Here is a 20627-nt window from a genome sequence, read left to right as displayed (position 1 = left end):
ACTTCAAGCCAGAGCCCAGAAGGGATGGTGAAGGAGCGCGGCATGTAAGGCTTCAGCCTTGTAAATCAACCTTAACAACACCGCCGACACAGTGGGGTGAGAAGGGACATGCCGGGAGACCAGACATGGATCCGCTTTTCTTCAAACTCTTTCCAAAAGTCAAACAAATCAGATGAGAATGCATGTGTGGATGTATGACCTCCTGAACACAAAGCGATAAACTGGCTAGGACTGGCTACCAGGGGGTGTATAAGCTCAGAGGGAGGAGCTACACTTTTAAGTGTAGTACTTTGTGTGTCCTCCGGAGGCAGAAGCTAAACACCCATGGTCTGGGTCTCCCAAAGGAACAATAAAGAAAATCCTATAGTTCAAAAACTTGACGTGATAGAGAAAAACTGAGATCATTTCTGGATTCAGCATCCAAAAATTAATTAAGAACAGTTGTCTGACCTAACTCCTAAAAAATTGCGTTCCCCAGTGAATCTAAAAATCCCATCTTGTATATAGTGTATTATCTATTGTGCTCTTAAGGCGATTAAATATATATAATTTAATTTTGGGCTGTTGTATTATCTCGATTTCCGAAACCCATGTCTGTGAGCTCGGCTTAGTTTTACACACTACCTAGGCTGGTTTCTGGCCCAATGTAGTCCAAGCCCGATATACAGTAGTCCTGCTAACAGGCCAGGCCTATATGTAACAAGGAACTAGTGGCAGTCTACCACACTGTACTGGACCAGCAGAATTCTGTTCCACTGGGACTAATGGAAAGTTCCTGTCGGTGTTGTGGGAAAGCTGGGTGCTGCACAGGAGGTTGCGTTGCCGACTTGGTTCCAATACCCATGCCTCCCTGTGCCCGTGGAGATAGGAGGTGTCAGGTGTTATTCTCTGCTTAACTTCAGACACCAGGTCTAGGCTGTGGCCAGACTGGACGGAGCCGTTGAAAGAGTTACAATATTGGGGAATGCGTCGCTCCCACAAAGAAGATAGGCATATTTTCAGATTCCTGACAGCAAAACGCACGTCACACACAATTTCGCTAAATGGTGAGATGCGCGTAGCAGCCAATAATTAATAACTAGGCGTAGGAAGACCATAGGCACCCCGAGTTTCCTGTCTATGGATAGATCAAATAATAAGGGGAAATATCTTCCGTAAGAGACACCCAGGGGCAGAGATATGAGGAAAACTGAAAATCTATATTTCCCTGAATAAGTAAAAGGCCAGTCTAGTCTTAGGTCACAGGTGGGAGGGGACATGGAATGTACCTGATTCATGACCTCAGAGCGGAAATCTTGTGGGCGTTCTTCTCTGGGTGACCACATGTGATGGACATGTGAGATGTCCCAGAAAAACTCGTGGCTCCACAGCGCCCCCCCTGTGCAAACCAGCATCAGGCATAATCACAAAGGAACAAACTAACTGATCCAGCTGTATATCTGTTTGTAACCACATCTTATCTGTAACTGTACTTCTGACATATATAGTCTGTAATCCCATCTTGTAAACAGAGTATTATCTAGTGTGCCCTTAAAGCGATTAAATATATAATTTAATCTTGAGCTTTTTCTTTTATCTTGATTCCTGAATCCCATGTCTGTGAGTTTGGCTTAGTTTTACACGCTACCTGGGCTGGTTTCTGGTGAGATATAGTCCTGCTAACAGACCAGGCCTATATCCAATGAGGAACTGGTGGCAGTCTACCGCACTGCACCGGACCTGCAGAATTCTGTTGCACTGGGGCTAGTGGAAAGCTCCGGTTGTCCCATCGGTGTCGTGGGAAAGCTGGGTACAGCGCTGGAGGTTGCACGGCCTACTCTGTTCCCCCTCCCGTGCCTCCCTGTACCCACGGGGACAAGAGGTGACAGTGATGCATTGCGCCAAGCGGCCCTTATGTACCCCTTGGGGGCGCGGAACGTAGCGTGTTGGCGGACGTGACTAGGTCGTGTTGCGTGGCTCTGAAGTATTAGAGACATCAGGGTAAGGCTGCGAGGTGCGATTTTGTCACAGATTGGCAGGGTCACAACTGAGCGGAGGGACATCCGAGTGACCTCCCCCCCCCCGGCCTGGTCCGTCACACACATTGTGCTAATTACTATAATTATTTAAAGTTGTAATTACCGTAGCTCATTATGCTGCAGAGAACCTAACATGGCATGTCTTTTAAATTAATTTCTCTCCAGATCATTAGTGGGAAAGCTAACAACATCTGCTTCAAATAAAATCAACCAATTAGCACGGGCAACTTCATATAGTTTGCAAACAGAGAATTATATTGTGCCAAGTGCTAATTTGAATGTGAACACTATCTTCTTTTCATATCCCAAGCTTATCTCCCAGCACAGGTGATATTTAATGTAATTTAATTCTGTGCATGCACCAACTCCGGGCGCCATTAAATGAAGCAAGCTGGCACAGCGAACATTTTCAGGATGTCACCCACTGACCACATCCCTGCCGTCCACATCATCGCCGCCCACAGCACTGGTAAGGACCCTCACTTGAGTATAAGCCGAGGGGGGCTTTTTCAGCATAAAAAAATCTGCTGAAAAAAATCGGCTATAACTCAAGTATATATGGTATATACAGACACACGGCTAAACCTTGTGCTGGACTGATGAGAGCCTGGGAGTAAGTATGGTCCAGCTAAATATCAGCCTAGACACAGAGATTCATTCTTCTAACCCTATGTTAGGCTGCTGACATGGGACCAAACGTTTTTCTTCTACACGTAACGGTGCCGCTAAGTTCCTTACCTATGCCAATATCTAATGTCATCTCCTCCTCCTTACACTGCTGCTCAGTCTTCTCATTAGTGACCTCGTCTTCATCGATAACTTCAACCTTGATATCAAGCGGATGTTCAGTCTGAACAGAAAGAAGGAAATATATAAAGAACATGTAAGTTTAATCTATTGATGGAAGGTTACGAGGTGACAAAATATGAGAATAAAGTGTCACCGACCTGACTGTTCTGGAGGACACTATTATTCTCTGTATTATCTTGGGAATTTAGAGGACTTCTATTTGGTACATGGCTCTCAGCAGATCCATCTGTGTTGGAAACAAATACTGATAAATTTATCTAGAAATCAGTAATGAGGTGTAACAAAAAAAGACAACTTGTATGCTCTGACAACACTAACGTTTTGTGAGCTTCAGTGGCCACTTCTTAGTTACTAAAGCCCGCTTTACACCCCGCAATGTATCTTACAATGTGTCGGCGGGGTCACGTCGTAAGTGATGCACATCCGGCATCGTAAGTTACATTGTAGTGTGTAACAGCTACGTGCGATTGCGAATGAACGTTAAAACGTTCATCGCATGCACGTCGTTCATTCCTCATAAACTGAACGTCAGGTTGTTCATCGTACCCGGGGTAGCACACATCGCAGTGTGTGACAACCCGGGAACGATGAACAGATCTTACCTGCGTCCTGCGGCTCCCGGCCAGCAATGCAGAAGGAAGGAGGTGGGCGGGATGTTTACGTTCCGCTCATCTCCGCCCCTCTGCTTCTATTGGCCTTCTGCCGCGTGACGTCGATGTGACGCCGAACGTCCCTCCCAGTCCAGGAAGTGGATGTTCGCCGCCCACATCGAGGTCGTATGGACGGGTAAGTACGTGTGACGGGGGTTAATCGTTTGTGCGGCACATTCAACAAAATTGAACATGCCACACATACGATGGGGGCGGTTACGATCGCGTACGATATTGTATGCAGAATCGTAACATGTAAAGCAGGCTTAAGGCCTAGCACCTCTCATATATAAAAGGATTGTCCAACCATATGATATTGAAACCTATGCTTAAACTCAGTGACCGGCACAAGGATGGCACTTACTAGTGAGTGCAACGATGCAAATTACAGAGCGGTGAAGAACATCCAAAGATGCCAACATGAGTTAATAGAGACAAACTTCAACTTTCAGACTGCACTTTTTCTCACAGATATGGACACACATGGCGGTGTGATGGCTTAAACATGACCCTTGTATGCATGCTCTTACACAGTGGTGAACCCGAATAAAGAATCAGAGGGCGATTTATTAAAGCCTTTACATCTGAACACTAGCACAAAACCCTCTGAAAATTATCAACATTTTTGTGCAATATGAAGTTGCATAAAAATCTTGAGACTTTTGGCGGTCTACTGCCACCAAGTGAATGCATTTTTGATGCTACTCCATTGACGTAACATTACTGGCAAGGCACATTGAGCCACATGTCACAAAGAATATACCCTGAATTAAGTGGTGTGGTGTGAGCCTCTCCATGAATTTGGGGCATCAAACTCAAGTGAGCCCTTCCTTAAGATTGCCATATACTATGCTGGCAATAGCTTGCACTGACCTGAATACAAACAATTTTCCCTACCTGGTGATGAGAAGCTGGTCACTCATAACGTTCTTCTACAGATCTGTTTGTTCTTCTGTATACTCCCACTACTCCATGTAGAAATGGTCAGCTAGTCTAGATGCTCTCTAGGCAGCCTTGAAAGCATATGTCATTAACAATCATAAAAAATGTTCACCTACCAGGTGTTGTGAAGGCCAGGTGATCCTCCATCATGACGTCTCTGTACAGAGCCTTGTGCTCTTCTACATACTCCCACTCCTCCATGGAGAAATGGACAGTGCCATCCTGACACCTTATAGGAACCTGATACATAATGATACAGTCAGCATCCAGACACATCATCCCTTGTGTTACTGTATAATGTCCCAGTATTCCCAGCAGCGCTCACCTCTCCAGTCAGCAGCTCAATCATCTTGTTGGTGAGGTCTAGGATCTTCTGATCATTGTATCCCTCCGGTACCAGGGGATGAAGTGGAGGCTCCATGATGGGGCTCTGGGTACTGTTCCATTTCCCTGACACAGGACGTTGGCTGCTTGGTTTGGAAGACTCATCAGATATCTTCTTGGTTAATATGTAATCCTGAGTGTGGAGGGAAAATGCTAAATATCACTCTCAGGGTTGTGGAGTCGGAGTCATACAGTTGGGAGTCCATTTTGGTGGAGTTGGTATAACATAGACTTACTCCGACTCCTAAAATATATAATAAATTGGGTACAGTAGTTCAATGCAGCATGTGCTGAATATTTTTTATTTTTGCTGAATTAAAGTCAATGGACACAGGTAACTGAACTAAAGGAATTGATTCATGAGTCGTTTACAGTGACTAAAAAATTACAAGCTGAGGATTTAACTCCTGGCATTTTCATAAAGGAGTGGAAGAACTTGCTGTTTTGCCTGTCCCAAAGAGGAGGTTTAATCGCAGATGGCATTGCTGCTTGATAGAAGTGGAGAGAGACACTGCTATTGGAAAATAAAATTCTTCTGGCAGCTGTGTATGTGGACCCAAGTCATCGTGTATTGCTGGATGATCAACAGCTTACTAAAGGAAAAGAAGCAGTATTGTACGATGCTGCCACCTAGTGACTCGTTGTGGTTTGGGTATATTTCCTTTGCAGCTTCCTTAGGTGGTTGCACTAATGGCTAATTATATTAATTATATGGAGTGAGATATTTTTCCTGCCATTTGCATTTTGTAAAAATATTTTTATCCACTAATAAAACTGTGATATAATAGCATTTGGATGCATGTTCGCCTTTTTTTCTGTTTGTGTTAAGCTCTGTATACACAGATCTCATTCTTCAAGTCTGGATTGGGACATGTGCCGGATAAGAATTACCTGTCCTTACTGGGAGGTCTTAATTCAATGGTGATTGAAGTGTCAGCTCTCCCATCCGCTTCCCCAGTTCTATTGAATCCCATATGTGGGGGTGGATATGTCCCCTATCCAGAGATGTCTTATGGATTTTAAAATTTCTCTATGACAGTCATATTTTTTTTTTCTTCCTTACTGATATTGGTGGGAAGGTAAGGGAAATAACAATTTTTTCCTTTTTTTGAATTTTTTTAAAGACCACAAAGAGGTAAATAATATACATTTAGAAATGTGTTCCTCTTTCTGTAACAATTATTTTTATACGTCGGACATGTTTTTTTTTTTACTGAGGCAGGGCTACTAACAACGATTTAGATTGACAGTGGCAACTTGTTTTTTTTACCAATTTTTTTGTTTTATGTATTCATTGATTTATTTCACATTTATCATACACATTGTGCCCTTCATAAGGTCATAGAAGACCTTTGGGGGGCATTTCAATATTCTAATATTTCTGTTGTACCTCGGACTGGTACATTGCCTCAGTTACAGGGAAAAGGCAGCCAGCTGGCTACATAGCAGAGCTCTCTGGGGGTCTCCTATGACCCAGCAGCTCTTGGCAATCACATTACTAAAAAAGATATGTGAAGTGAGCACCAATATATATATATATATATATATATATATATATATATATATACAGACTGAGTGGAAGCCAAAAAATACATAATCAATAAAGATGAAGTCTGAATATCAAAATGCAGGTTGCTAACTGGAAAGTGAAAACGTGAATAATGATATGCATACCTGCCATGAATATTTGGAAAAAGGAGATATTTAGCAATCGCATTGATCAATGTAACTGAGCCCCAAAACCTTGCCAAAGTATATCTCTATATTGGGGTCCCTAGCTCTGTGACCCTGACTCTGTGTCATCTCATTGCAATTAAAAACTGCAACCCATAGGGACCCCAATATAGAGATATACCTTGGCAAGGTATTGGGGCTCAGTTACATTGATCAATGCGATTGCTAAATATCTCCTTTTTCCAAATATTCATGGCAGGTACGCAATTCATTATTCACGTTTTCACTTTCCACTTGGCAATCACATGACCGCTGTATAAGTAGGCGAAAGTACCATCAGTGCTCCCTAGTACTGCATACAGTGCTGGCCAAAAGTATTGGCACCGCTGCAATTCTGTCAGATAATACTCAGTTTCTTCTTGAAAATGATTGCAATCACAAATTCTTTGGTATTATTATCTTCATTTAATTTGCCTTCAATGGAAAAAAAAATTGTCATAAAGCCAAATTGGATATAATTCCACACCAAACATAAAAAGGGGGTGGACAAAAGTATTGGCACTGTTTGAAAAATCATGTGATGCTTCTCTAATTTGTGTAATTAACAGCACCTGTAACTTACCTGTGGCACCTAACAGGGGTTGGCAATAACTAAATCACACTTGCAGCCAGTTGACATGGATTAAAGTTGACTCAACCTCTGTCCTGTGTCCTTGTGTGTACCACATTGAGCATGGAGAAAAGAAAGAAGACCAAAGAACTGTCTGAGGACTTGAGAATCCAAATTGTGAGGAAGCATGAGCAATCTCAAGGATACAAGTCCATCTCCAAAGACCTGAAAGTTACTGTGTCTACAGTGCGCAGTGTCATCAAGAAGTTTAAAGCCCATGGCACTGTGGCTAACCTCCCTAGATGTGGAAGGAAAAGAAAAATTGACAATAGATTTCAATGCAAGATTGTGCGGATGGTGGATAAAGAACCTCGACTAACATCCAAACAAGTTCAAGCTGCCCTGCAGTCCGAGGGTACAACAGTGTCAACCCGTACTATCCGTCAGCGTCTGAAGGAAAAGATACTGTATGGTAGGATACCCAGGAAGACCACACTTCTTACCCCGAGACATAAAAAAGCCAGGCTGGAGTTTGCCAAAACTTACCTGAGAAAGCCTAAAATGTTTTGGAAGAATGTTCTCTGGTCAGATGAGATAAAAGTAGAGCTTTTTGGGAAAAGCCATCAACATAGAGCTTACAGGAAAAAAAAAAAGAGGCATTCAAAGAAAAGAACACGGTACCTACAGTCAAACATGGCGGAGGTTCCCTGATGTTTTGGGGTTGCTTTGCTGCCTCTAGCACTGGACTACTTGACCGTGTGCATGGCATTATGAAGTCTGAAGACTACCAACAAATTTTGCAGCATAATGTAGGGCCCAGTGTGAGAAAGCTGGGTCTTCCTCAGAGGTCATGGGTCTTCCAGCAGGACAATGACCCAAAACACACTTCAAAAAGCACTAGAAAATGGTTTGAGAGAAAGCACTGGACACTACTAAAGTGGCCAGCAATGAGTCCAGACCTGAATCCCATAGAACACCTGTGGAGAGATCTCAAAATGACAGTTTGGAGAAGGCACCCTTCAAATCTCAGGGACCTGGAGCAGTTTGCCAAAGAAGAATGGTCTAAAATTCCTGCAGAGCATTGTAAGAAACTCATTGATGGTTACCGGAAGCGGTTGTTATTTTGGCTAAAGGTTGTGCAACCAAGTATTAGGCTAAGGGTGCCAATACTTTTGTCTGGCCCATTTTTGGAGTTTTGTGTGAAATGATCAATGATTTGATTTTTGTTTCATTCTCTTTTGTGTTTTTTCATTGCAAGCAAAATAAATGAAGATAATAATAACAAAGAATTTGTGATTGCAATCATTTTCAAGAAGAAACTGAGTATTATCTGACAGAATTGCAGGGGTGCCAATACTTTTGGCCAGCACTGTACATTGAAGCTCGTCTAGTGCTGGGTATACGGTAATAGAGAATGCAGAGACAAGAGTAAACTGACAGCGAGATCACCGCTCTCGCAGCTGCATGATTATGTGTAGTTGTGCTACTTTGCAGTGATGTTTTAGAATGAGTAGTAGTAGTATGTGTGGTCCAAAAAGGGTTAAAAAACAAACATATTTAGTATCACCATATCCAGAAAAGTCACGTGTATGGGTTGTTCTGTTAATCATCTATCAAACAAAAAAGTATAAACAGAAGAATAGGTTTATTGTATTTTTATTTGCTGCACTAAACAAAAACTGTAATTAAAATACCTTATTTTTCGTTTTATAAGACGCCCCGGATTATAAGACACACCCCAAATTTAGAGAAACAAAAAGGTAGTCTGTCTTCTAATCCGGTGGTGTTTTACCGAGGGGGCAGCAGTGGTGGTGGAGCGGAGGTCACAGGAGGCAGGGGCGGTCGTGGAGCAGGGCGATGGTGCAGCCGGTGTCCCAGATGCTTGGCTGCGCTGTGGGCAGAGAAAACATCCAGGAATGTAGCTTACCAGGGGGTAAGAGGGTGGAGAATGGTGACAGGAGGCTGGAGTGATGCTGCTTTGTGGTGCGGGCTGTGCACGCCTCTGTGCAGTGGGCTAGGCACTGTGCTGTGTGCTGCGGGTGGTGAGGCAGGGGGCATCTTGAAACGTTGGCGATGCGGGCTTCAAAGAAATGGCGCCCGAAGTCAGCGAGTGAGTAGACTGAGTTATCGGCTCACTGACAAGCCAAGATCTCATGTGCGCACACATGAGACATCAATGGGCCGGAGGCGGCGTGTGCGCTAATGAGATCTTGAGTCAAGATCTCCGTCTGTGCACGCGCCTACTCTGGGCGCCATTACTTGAAGACCACACCGCCGACGTCTTAACAAGATGTCACCTGCCTCACCAACCCCAGAGTACAGCCCGCAGCATCGCTCCTGCCTCCATTTTCGACCATTTTTACCCCCAGTAAGCTACATTCCTGGATGTTTTCTCTGCATCACAGTGCCTCAGCATCGCCCCTGCTTCCGGTCACCATTCTCCACCTCTCGGTAAGCTACATTCGGATTCTAAGACGTATCTCTCATTTTCCTCCCAAATTTTTGGGAGGAAAAGTGCGTCTCACAATCCGAAAAATACGGTACAAAAATATACCATAAAAAGTACACACATTTGTATCTCGACGTCCGGAACAACCCGATGTATAAAAAACTGCCACATTAGTTAGCCCTTCAGTGGATACTGTAAAAATTATAAACTGAGTAAAAACTATGTATTTTCATCTTACAGCTGACAAAAAGTGGAATAAAATGAGATTAAAAAGTTATATAGAAAGAAAAATGGTACTGCTGAAAGCATCATCTTGTCCCGCAAAAAACAAGCTGCCATACAACTCCGTCAGCGAGAAAAATAAAAAAGCTAGACTTCTTAGAATACAGTCATATGAAAAAGTTTGGGCACCCCTATTAATGTTAACCTTTTTTCTTTATAACAATTTGGGTTTTTGCAACAGCTATTTCAGTTTCATATATCTAATAACTGATGGGCTGAGTAATATTTCTGGATTGAAATGAGGTTTATTGTACTAACAGAAAATGTGCAATCCGCATTTTAACAAAATTTGGCCGGTGCAAAAGTATGGGCACCTCAACATAAAAGTGACATTAATATTTTGTAGATCCTCCTTTTGCAAAAATAACAGCCTCCAGTCGCTTTCTGTAGCTTTTAATGAGTTCCTGGATGAAGGTAGATTTGACCATTCCTGTTTACAAAACAATTCCAGTTCAGTTAAGTTTGATGGTCGCTGAGCATGGACAGCACGCTTCACATCATCCCACAGATGTTCAATGATATTCAGGTCTGGGGACTGGGATGGCCATTCCAGAACATTGTAATTGTTCCTCTGCATGAATGCCCGAGTAGATTTGGAGCGGTGTTTTGGATCATTGTCTTGCTGAAATATCCATCCCCTGCGTAACTTCAACTTCGTCACTGATTCTTGCACATTATTGTCAAGAATCTGCTGATGCTGAGTTGAATCCATGCGACCCTCAGCTTTAACAAGATTCCCGGTGCCGCCATTGGCCACACAGCCCAAAGCATGATGGAGCCTCCACCAAATTTTACTGTGGGTAGCAAGTGCTTTTCTTGGAATGCTGTGTTTTTTTGCCTCCATGCATAATGCCTTTTTGTGTGACCAAACAACTCAATCTTTGTTTCATCAGTCCACAGGACCTTCTTCCAAAATGTAACTGGCTTGTCCAAATGTGCTTTTGCATACCTCAGGCGACTCTGTTTCTGGCGTGCTTGCAGAAACAGCTTCTTTCGCATCACTCTCCCATACAGCGTCTCCTTGTGCAACGTGCGCTGTATTGTTGACCGATGCACATTGACACCATCTGCAGCAAGATGATGCTGCAGGTCTTTGGAGGTGGTCTGTGGATTGTCCTTGAATGTTCTCACCATTCTTCTTCTCTGCCTTTCTGATATTTTTCTTGGCCTGCCACTTCTGGGCTTAACAAGAACTGTACCTGTGCTCTTCCATTTCCTTACTATGTTCCTCACAGTGGAAACTGACAGTTTAAATCTATGAGACAACTTTTTGTATCCTTCCCCTGAACAACTATGTTGAATAATGTTTGTTTTCAGATCATTTGAGAGTTGTTTTGAGGAGCCCATGATGCCACTCTTCATAGGAGATTCAAATAGGAGAACAACTTGCAAGTGGCCACCTTAAATACCTTTTCTCATGATTGGATACACCTGCCTATGAAGTTCAAAGCTCACTGAGGTTACAAAACCAATTTAGTGCTTAAGTAAGTCAGTAAAAAGTAGTTAGGAGTGTTCAAATCAAGAAATTGATAAGGGTGCCCATACTTTTGCACCAGTCAAATTTTGTTTAAATGCGGATTACACATTTTCTGTTCGTACAATAAACCTCATTTCAATCCAGAAATATTACTCAGTCCATCAGTTATTAGATATATGAAACTGAAATAGCTGTTGCAAAAACCCAAATTGTTATAAAGAAAAAAGGTTATTATTAATAATAGCCCAGACTTTTTCATATGACTGTACATAAAAGGAAGAATATTTTTTTTTCTTTAAAATTGTTTTTATGGTGTAAAAGTGGAAAAAAAACTCAAAAAAACAATACATCGCCGTAATCGTACTGACCGAAAGGATAAGGCTGTCTTATCTATGGAGTAAAGCGTAAAACAGAAAACAAAAAAAAAAAACCCTATTCCTCAATTGCTGTTTCTTCATAATTGCTTCCCAAAAAGAGGACTAGAAAGTGATTAAAAAATATTTTGTGGCCTTAAATGGTACCAATAAAAACTCTACCTCATCTCACAAAAAATAAGCCCTCACAAGACTAGGTCGGCAGAAAAATAAAAAAAAACTATAGCCTTCGAAATTTGGTGATGCAAAAAACCTTTATATTGTAAAAAAGTGTTTTTAGTGTGATAGTAGCCAAACCTAAAAAACCCTTTACATAAATCTGGAATCGCTATAATCGTAATGACCTAATAAATAAAGCCGCGATATCACTTATACTAAAAGGTGAAGGGCATAAAAATAGGAATAACGCCAATTCTTCAATTGCTGTTGATTTGTTTATTCAGCCTCTCAAATATCGCGGTAAAACTGGGCTCACATTTATCCTGTATTCTATGCTGAGCGCTTACACCAGGCACTATATGTAAATCTGAAAAACGCGATTCAGAGAAAACTAATGGAAAATTCACTGTACTGAAGCAAAGGGACTCACTTTGAACTCCCATCTGGCCTGTGGTCCACCAGTGTCCCTTCTTTTTATGTGTGCACAAAAGTGTGGTCAATATGTTTTGTACACCTTTGAAAAGAAGGACACCGCTGAGCAGAGGCCAAACGGAGTCCATAGTAACTCTGCTGCCTAATTATAGTGAATGGATCCATAAGGGGTTTCCCTGAATCACGCATTTCAGAAATGTAGATGGAAACTCTAAGGTATGTGCTCAGCATAGAGCACAGGATAAACGTGAACTAATCCAAAATGTTTTGAACCCCAAAAAGCCATCAAAAACATTCAACTCAACACACCATAAAACAAGTCCCAACTCAGGTTCGTCTTCTGTTAACAGAAATATAGGGGGCTTCCAAGTTACTGGTAGCACAAAGGCTCTCGAAAAACACTATCACTCGCCCCCAAAAATGAAATCAAACAAAATCTGCACTCACAGATCCAAATGCCCCCCTCTCTTCTGAGCAACACAATGTGTCTAAATCACAGTTTGGCATCGTTGTAGTGAGGAGAGCCCACTTAATTTACTCTTGAGAAATTCCACAACAAATTGTATAGTACATTTTTTGCAGTCATCCTTACGAAAATAAAAAAATTGGGTCTAAAACAACATTTTTGTGGGAAAATTTTGATTTTTTTTTCATGGCTCAACGTTATAAAATTCTGTGAAGCACCTGAGGGTTTAAGGTGCTCACTACACATCTAGATAAGTTCCTTTTGGGGGGCTAGATTTCAAGATGGAGTAACTTGTAAGGGAGGGCAGGGGGTTGCACTTTTTAGGCACATCGGTGTCTGTTCAAATGTGACATGGTGTCCGCTTACAATTTTAGCCAATTTTGTGTTCCAAAAGTCAAAAGGTGCTCCTTCAATAGCAAGCCTTGCTGTGTGCCGAAACAGTAGTTTTCCACCACACATGGAGTGTCAGCGTACTCAGTAGAAATTGCACATGAAATTGTGTGGTGCATTTTCTCCTGTTACCCTTGTGAAAATAAAAAAAATTGGAGCTAAAACAACATTTCTATGGGAAAAATATGATTTTTTATTTTCATGGCTCAATGTTATAAAATTCTGTGAAGCACCTTAATGTTCAAGGTTTTCACCCCACATCTAGATATGTTCCATGAAAGGACTAGGAAGGGGGTTTCCACTGTGTAGGCACATCTGGGGCTCTATAAATGAGACCGATTCCACAACATTTTGCGTTCCAAAAGTCAAATGTTGCTCTTTCCCTTGTGTACGCCCAAACAGTAGTTTTCCACCACATATGAGGTATCAGTGTACTCAGGAGAAATTGCACAACAAATTGTATGGTCCATTTTCTCCTGTCACCCTTGTGAAAATACAAAATTTGTGGGAAAAATAACATTTTCATTTTTTTCCCCCTCATTACTTTAGTTTCTGTGAAGCACCTGAATTCACTTCATTGGTCTGGTTTTGAGCAGAGTGAGGGGTGAAGTTTTTAGAATGGGGTCACTTTTGGGTATTTTCTGTCACCTAGGCCTCTCAAAGTCACTTCAAATTAGTGTAGGGACCCCCCTTATAGAGATTTGCCGTGACGGGGCAGGGGGGCTCAAATCATTGATCAATTATTTGCCAAAAATCTCATTGAATTGTTACAGTAGGAATGAATTTGTGAATATTACACTTTTTACTTTTTCGTTGTTGCATGCCACTCATAAGCAGTGCTGGCTCCCCTCCATTTTTTGTTTACTGATCAGGTGGTTGACCGCCACCATGCCGTGCACGCCCAGTGTGGTTTGCAAATTCCTTCTGTTGCCATCAAAATTTATGTTGGTGCCTGTTCACATACAGCCACCGCCTCCTGTTCCATAGGCATTATTACTTAAGCACCACCTGCCTGGGGCTGTTCCGCCCTTCATCCATGTCTGCTGGTCTGACACTGTGGGGGCTAGTTCTGACATTGTGCTGGTGTGTGTGGTTCTGCCACACACGCTGGCACCTGGACTGCCCTTCTACTCGCAGTTGTCAGCCCTTGCAGCATGGGAGCGGTTCTGACACTTCTCAGGTAGGTGATGTTCTCATATGGTCCTGCGCATTACACGAGACCTTATGGTACGTATGTATATTATAACTGTAGTGTAGGGACACCCCTTATAGAGATTTGCCGTGACGGGGCAGGGGGGCTCAAATCATTGATCAATTATTTGCCAAAAATCTCATTGAATTGTTACAGTAGGAATGAATTTGTGAATATTACACTTTTTACTTTTTCATTGTTGCATGCCACTCATAAGCAGTGCTGGCTCCCCTCCATTTTTCAAATTTGATGTGGTCCCTAAAAAAATGGTTTTGTAAATTTTGCTAGAAAAATGAAAAATTGCTGATAAACTTTGAATCCTAACAAAAAAAAATATGGTTAAAGATCATGCTTAGTTAACCCCTTCCCCCCCCTGCCTGTTTTCACCTTTATGCCAGGACATTTTTTTTTAAGTTCTAACTAGTGTCACTTTATGAAGTTATAACTCTGGAACGCTTCAATGCATCCCAGGGATTCTGCAACTATTTTTTGTGACATATTGTACTTCATGTTAGTGGTAAATATGTGAAAAGAATCGTAAATTTGTTGAAAATGTCACAATTTTCAATTTTTTATTTTTCATGCCCTAAAACCAGAGTTATGCCACACAAAATAGTTAAAAAAATAACATTTCCCACATGTCTAATTTTACTTGTTCCCCACAAAAATGTTAATTTAGCTATAAAATGTTTCATTTTCACAAGGGTAACAAGAGAAAATGCACCATACAATTTGTTGTGCAATTTCTCCTGAGTACACCGATACCCCAAATATGGTAGAAATCTACAGTTTGGGCAAAAGGCAGGGCTCGGAAAGGAAGGAGCACCATCTTAATTTTAGAGCGTAAAATTGTCGGGAATAGATAGAGGACGCCATGTCACGTTTGGAGACTCCCTGAGGCATCTAAACAGTAAAGCTCCCCCACAAGTGACCCCATTTTGCAAACTAGACCCCTCAAAGAATTTATATAGATATTTGTTGAGCACCTTAAATCTCCAGGTGCTTCACAGAATTTTATATTGTTCAGCTGTGAAAATAAAAACATACATTTTACCACAAAATTGTTACTTCAATCAGATAGCTTTTTTTCCACAAGGGTAACAAGAGAAAATGCACCATGCAATTTATTGTGCAATTTCTCCTGAGTACACCAATACCCCATATGTGGTGAAAATCAACTGTTTGGGTGCATGGCAGGGCTTGGAAGAGAAGGAGCGCCATTTGACTGCAAAATTGGCTGGAATTGTTAGCAGATGCCATGTCGAGTTTGGAGAGCCCCTGCGGTGCCTACACAGTGGAGCTCCCCCACATGTGAAACTAGACACTTCAAGGAATGTATCTATGTTTGGAGAGCACCTAGGTGCTCCACAGAATTTTATACTGTTGAGCCGTGAAAATTAAAAAATACATTTTAACCTCAAAAATCTTGCTTTAACCCCAAATTTTTCAACTTTCCATATTGTAACAGAAGATAATGGACCATATAATTTGTTGTGCAATTTCTATGGAGTACGACAATACCACATATGTGGTAGAAAACTACTTTTGAGGCACATAAAAAGTAAAGAAGGGAAGGAGCGCCATATTGGAGTGCAGATTTAGTTGGAATGGTTTGCGGATGCCATGTCATATTGGCAAAAGCCCCTAAAGTGCCAGAACAGCAGAAATCCCCCACAAGTGACCCTATTTTACAAACTGCATCCATCAATTAATTCATCCAGCGGTGCAGTGTGCATACTGCCACTATAGGGGTGTCACAAAATTTTTATACTATTGGGTGGGGATATCATTACTTACAGCAAGATGGAATTGCAGCTGTATATTGCTCAGGCCAAAAAACTACTACTACTCCAGCAGGATACAGCTAAACCTCCACTAGGTGAAGGCATCACAGGTGCAGGGGGAGCCATTCACACTCACTTCCAAATATGTATATATGTATAAATTCCTTCTTTTTTGCTTTTTGATAATATATATAGTGTAGGGACCTACAAGCATGAGGTTCCCGTGACGAGGGTTGTAGGCATACGTCTTATGGCCATAACGCTAACAAAAAACCTAATATTTTTTTGTACAGGATACAGCCAGGCCCCTTTTTTGTTCGGCCTTGCCATTAGAGTTTCTGTCCCTATGTAGCGCGCAGTGGGGGTACGGCTTGGCAGCCCGCCTGATCTAATAGTATGGGCGTCACCTAATAGGCTGCGGGTTTGTGACTGTGCGTCTGCTAGTGTGAACAGTGCTCTATGCAAGCCACTAGTGTGCAGTTTGCAGTTTTACCATCCAGCCATTACCTCCCTCCATATTTAGAAGTGAGTGTGAATGGCTTCCCCTGCACTTGTGATGCCTTCGCCTAGTGGGGGTTTAGCTGTATCCTGCTGGAGTAGTAGTAGTTTTTTGGCCTGAGCAATATACAGCTGCAATTCCATCTTGCTGTAAGTATTGGGTGGGGCAAAAAATAATTCGATTTTTACCGCTAAAATGTTGTTTCAACCCCAGATTTCTAGTTTTCACAAGGGGAATAGGTACAAAAGGCCCCATAATGTGTTACACAATTTCTCCTGAACGTGACAATACCCAACGTGTGACTGCACAGTACTGTTTGGCCGCACCGCAAGGTGCAGTGCTCGGGAGGGAAGGAGCGCCATTTGATTTTTGGAGCACAGATTTTTCTAGAAAAGTAAGCGGACTCCATTTGCAGAGCTCATTAATGACAGAACAGAAGAAATTCCTTCAAGTGATCACATTTTGGAAATTACACTCCTCTGTGAATTTGTCAATGGATGTCTGGAAAAATACCCATCGTGTCAAATGCAGTGAATGTTACAGAATTAACATTTGCAAATAAGTCCTTGCAGTGCCCAGTACATTGTAGTGCCCGTACATTGTGCCCAGCTTGTGCTTCTGGAAACGTGCACCACTTAAATTAAGTTGGCTCTCCTCACTACAATAATGCCAAAAATGTGGATGCTAACTATGGTCTAGGCACATTGTGGGGCTCAGAAGGGAGAGAGGCATTTGGATTTGGGAGCACAGATTTTGCTGGATTTCTTTTTTTGATGTGTGGGAAGGGGAGCTGTAGCATTTTTCCAAAGCCTTTTTGTTAACATTAACAGAAGCCGCCTATATTTCCGTTAACCTATGATGGACCTGAGAGGGGACTTGTGTTTTTGTTCGGTTGACTTGAATGCTATTTGGTGGCGATTTCGGTACAGAACATTTTGGATCAGTTCACATTTGTCTTGTGCTCTATGCTGAGCGCTTACATCGGGGTTTCATCTACATCTCAGAAATACGTGATTCAGGTGAAACCTGCGATGGATCCTTTCACTAATGAGGCCTCTGTTTAGTGGTGTCCGTCTTTTCAAAGGTGCAAAAAATTGTTGAAGACCACACTTTTATGAACGCCTAAAAAGACAGGTAAAAAGATGGACACCACTGGACCACAGGCCTTTCACAAAGTCAAAATGGCCCCTTCTACCTTATTACAGTGAATTTTCTGTTGGGAATTTTGTCTGAATCATGTTTTTCAGCGATAAAGGGTATGTGCCCAATACAATCTGAAACATTTTCAGGTTCAATTTGTGAGACTTTCTTCACCTTGTCTGTTTTATATTTTTTTTTTTCTGGACTTTGGAATGTTCCTTACTTCTTTATCTAATCGACCTACATCTTAGTGGTCTACCTTCCTGTTTTACCTTGTACAATTCTTATTTTCTTGAACTTAGGATATCATCAATCATAAATTTTACTTTTTTAATTTGTGTAAACTTAAAAAAAAATATTAATAAAGATTAGAGAAATTCCTCACCTCTCCGGTCAATAGGTAGATGATCTCCAGGGTCAAGTCTAACATCTTTTTCCTAAATGTATTTTCATCCTTCATTCTTTCTGGATCAGTTAAAAAAGGAGAATTTGAGATGAGAATCATAGAAGGCAGTTGGAGATTTCTTGTACTGCAACCTCCTTCATCTAAAGTCATATTGAGGACATCATTTGTGAAATATAGCCCCTCTCTCGAGATATGTTCACATGACAGTGAGTTTTTGTGGGTAACCCTAGTACAGCGGTCTTTTTCCTGACATTTTTCTCCATATTTTCCATTAAAGTGGTACGTAAAAATGAACATGCTATTTTTTTTAACCCCTTCATGGTTTTTGAAGCTTGAAGCAGTTAAAAAAATAACACTGAAAATGTGCACAGCATTGTCGTTTTTACATTTCTGTGCATTATGTTTATTTTTTGCCGCGTTTTTTTCAGGCAAAATCCGACTGAAAAAGATGTAAGGTGTACACACATGTAAAGGGGTTATCCTGGATTACTTTTTATTGTCCTTAAAGGGGCTAAGAATGGATATATAGGGAGTTACTAATTACTTGCCTGTTCGGTGTCTCAGAGTGATCAAGATCCTGCCGGTTCATTTGACCTCATGTCAACAGAGCAGCTCTTCCTCATTGGGTCTGCTATGTTGATGGGGCATGACCGCCGATGTCATGCTGATAGACAATCAGCATGACATCTGTGATCACACCCAATCAACATAGCAGAGCAAAAGAGAAGCGGCTGCTTTTTCAACGTGATGTCACCGTAGAGCCGCAGAATCACGTCAACTTTTGTGAACTATCTGTCAACATTTGACTGAAAAGAAACGCTATGGAGGAGACCCAGGAGGACTCCACTGCTGACACAGAGACATAAAAAAGCTAGACTGTAGTTTGACAAAATGTACAGTACAGACCAAAAGTTTGGACACACCTTCCCATTCAAAGAGTTTTCTTTATTTTTATGACTCTGAAAATTGAAGATTCACATTGAAGGCATCAAAACTATGAATTAACACATCTGGAATGAAATACTTAACAAAAAAGTGTGAAACAACTGAAAATATGTTTTATATTCTAGGTTCTTCAAAGTAGCCACCTTTTGCTTTGATTACTGCTTTGCACACTCTTGGCATTCTCTTGATGAGCTTCAAGAGGTAGTCACCAGAAATGGTTTTCACTTCACAGGTCTACCCTCTCAGGATTAATAAGTGGGATTTCTTGCCTCATAGATGGGGTTGGGACCATCAGTTGTGCAGAAGTCTGTTGGATACACAGCTGATAGTACTACTGAATAGACTGTTAGAATTTGTATTATGACAAGAAAAAAGCAGCTAAGTAAAGAAAAACGAGTGGCCATCATTACTTTAAGAAATGAAGGTCAGTCAGTCCGAAAAATTGGGAAAACTTTGAAAGTGTCCCCAAGTGCAGTGGCAAAAACCATCAAACGCTACAAAGAAACTGGCTCACATAAGGACCGCACCAGGAAAGGAAGACCAAGAGTTACCTCTACTGCAGAGGATAGGTTTATCAGAGTCACCAACCTCAGAAATCGCAGGTTACCAGCAGCTCAGATTAAAGACCAGGCCAATGCCACACAAAGTTCTAGCAGCAGACACATCTCTAGAACAACTGTTAAAAGGAGACTTTGTGCAGCAGGCCTTCATGGTAAAATAGCTGCTAGGAAACCACTGCTAAGGACAGGAAACAAGCAGAAGAGACTTGTTTGGGCTAAAGAACACAAGGAATGGACATTAGACCAGTGGAAATCTGTGCTTTGGTCTGATGAGTCCAAATTTGAGATCTTTGGATCCAACCACCGTGTCTTTGTAGAAAAGGTGAACGGATGGACTCTACATGGCTGGTTCCCACCGTGAAGCATGGAGGAGGAGGTGTGATGGTGTGGGGGTGCTTTCCTGGTGACACTGTTGGGGATTTATTCAAAATTGAAGGCATACTAAATCAGCATGGCTACCACAGCATCTTGCAGCGGCGTGCTATTCCATCCGGTTTGCGTTTAGTTGGACCATCATTTATTGTTCAACAGGACAATGACCCCAAACATACCTCCAGGCTGTGTAAGGACTATTTGACTAAGAAGGAGAGTGATGGGGTGCTACGCCAGATGACCTGGCCTCCACAGTCACCAGACCTGAACCCAATCGAGATGGTTTGGGGTGAGCTGGACCGCAGAGTGAAAGCAAAAGGGCCAACAAGTGCTAAGAATCTCTGGGAACTCCTTCAAGACTGTTGGAAGACCATTTCCGGTGAGTACCTCTTGAAGCTCATCAAGAGAATGCCAAGAGTGTGCAAAGTAGTAATGAAAGCAAAAGGTGGCTAGAACCTAGAATATAAGAGATATTTTCAGTTGTTTCACACTTTAAGTATTTCATTCCACGTTTTCATTCATAGTTTTGATTCCTTCAATGTGAATCTACAATTTTCAGAGTCCTGAAAATAAAGAAAGCTCTTTGAATGGGAAGGTGTGTCCAAACTTTTG

The 20627-nt window shown here is 41.7% G+C and overlaps 1 protein-coding gene across 1 annotated transcript in view; it reads right to left on the bottom strand.

Annotated features, from left to right (window-relative positions):
- LOC142312734 (uncharacterized) overlaps positions 1–20627 on the bottom strand; it is a 154827-nt gene that overhangs the window by 93717 nt on the left and 40483 nt on the right. Inside the window, exons 11-15 of the mRNA XM_075351721.1 lie at positions 18118–18197; positions 4746–4937; positions 4537–4660; positions 2966–3054; positions 2757–2868 (exon numbers count right to left, since the gene is read on the bottom strand). Coding sequence (XP_075207836.1) covers positions 2757–2868; positions 2966–3054; positions 4537–4660; positions 4746–4937; positions 18118–18197 — 597 coding nt within the window. The remainder of the gene's footprint in view (positions 1–2756; positions 2869–2965; positions 3055–4536; positions 4661–4745; positions 4938–18117; positions 18198–20627) is intronic.

The sequence above is a fragment of the Anomaloglossus baeobatrachus genome, chromosome 5 (assembly GCF_048569485.1).
Source record: "Anomaloglossus baeobatrachus isolate aAnoBae1 chromosome 5, aAnoBae1.hap1, whole genome shotgun sequence".
In the NCBI taxonomy this organism is placed as follows: domain Eukaryota; kingdom Metazoa; phylum Chordata; class Amphibia; order Anura; family Aromobatidae; genus Anomaloglossus; species Anomaloglossus baeobatrachus.
The sequence above is the reverse complement of the archived record's forward strand: the minus strand, read 5'-3'. Positions and strand labels throughout refer to the sequence as shown.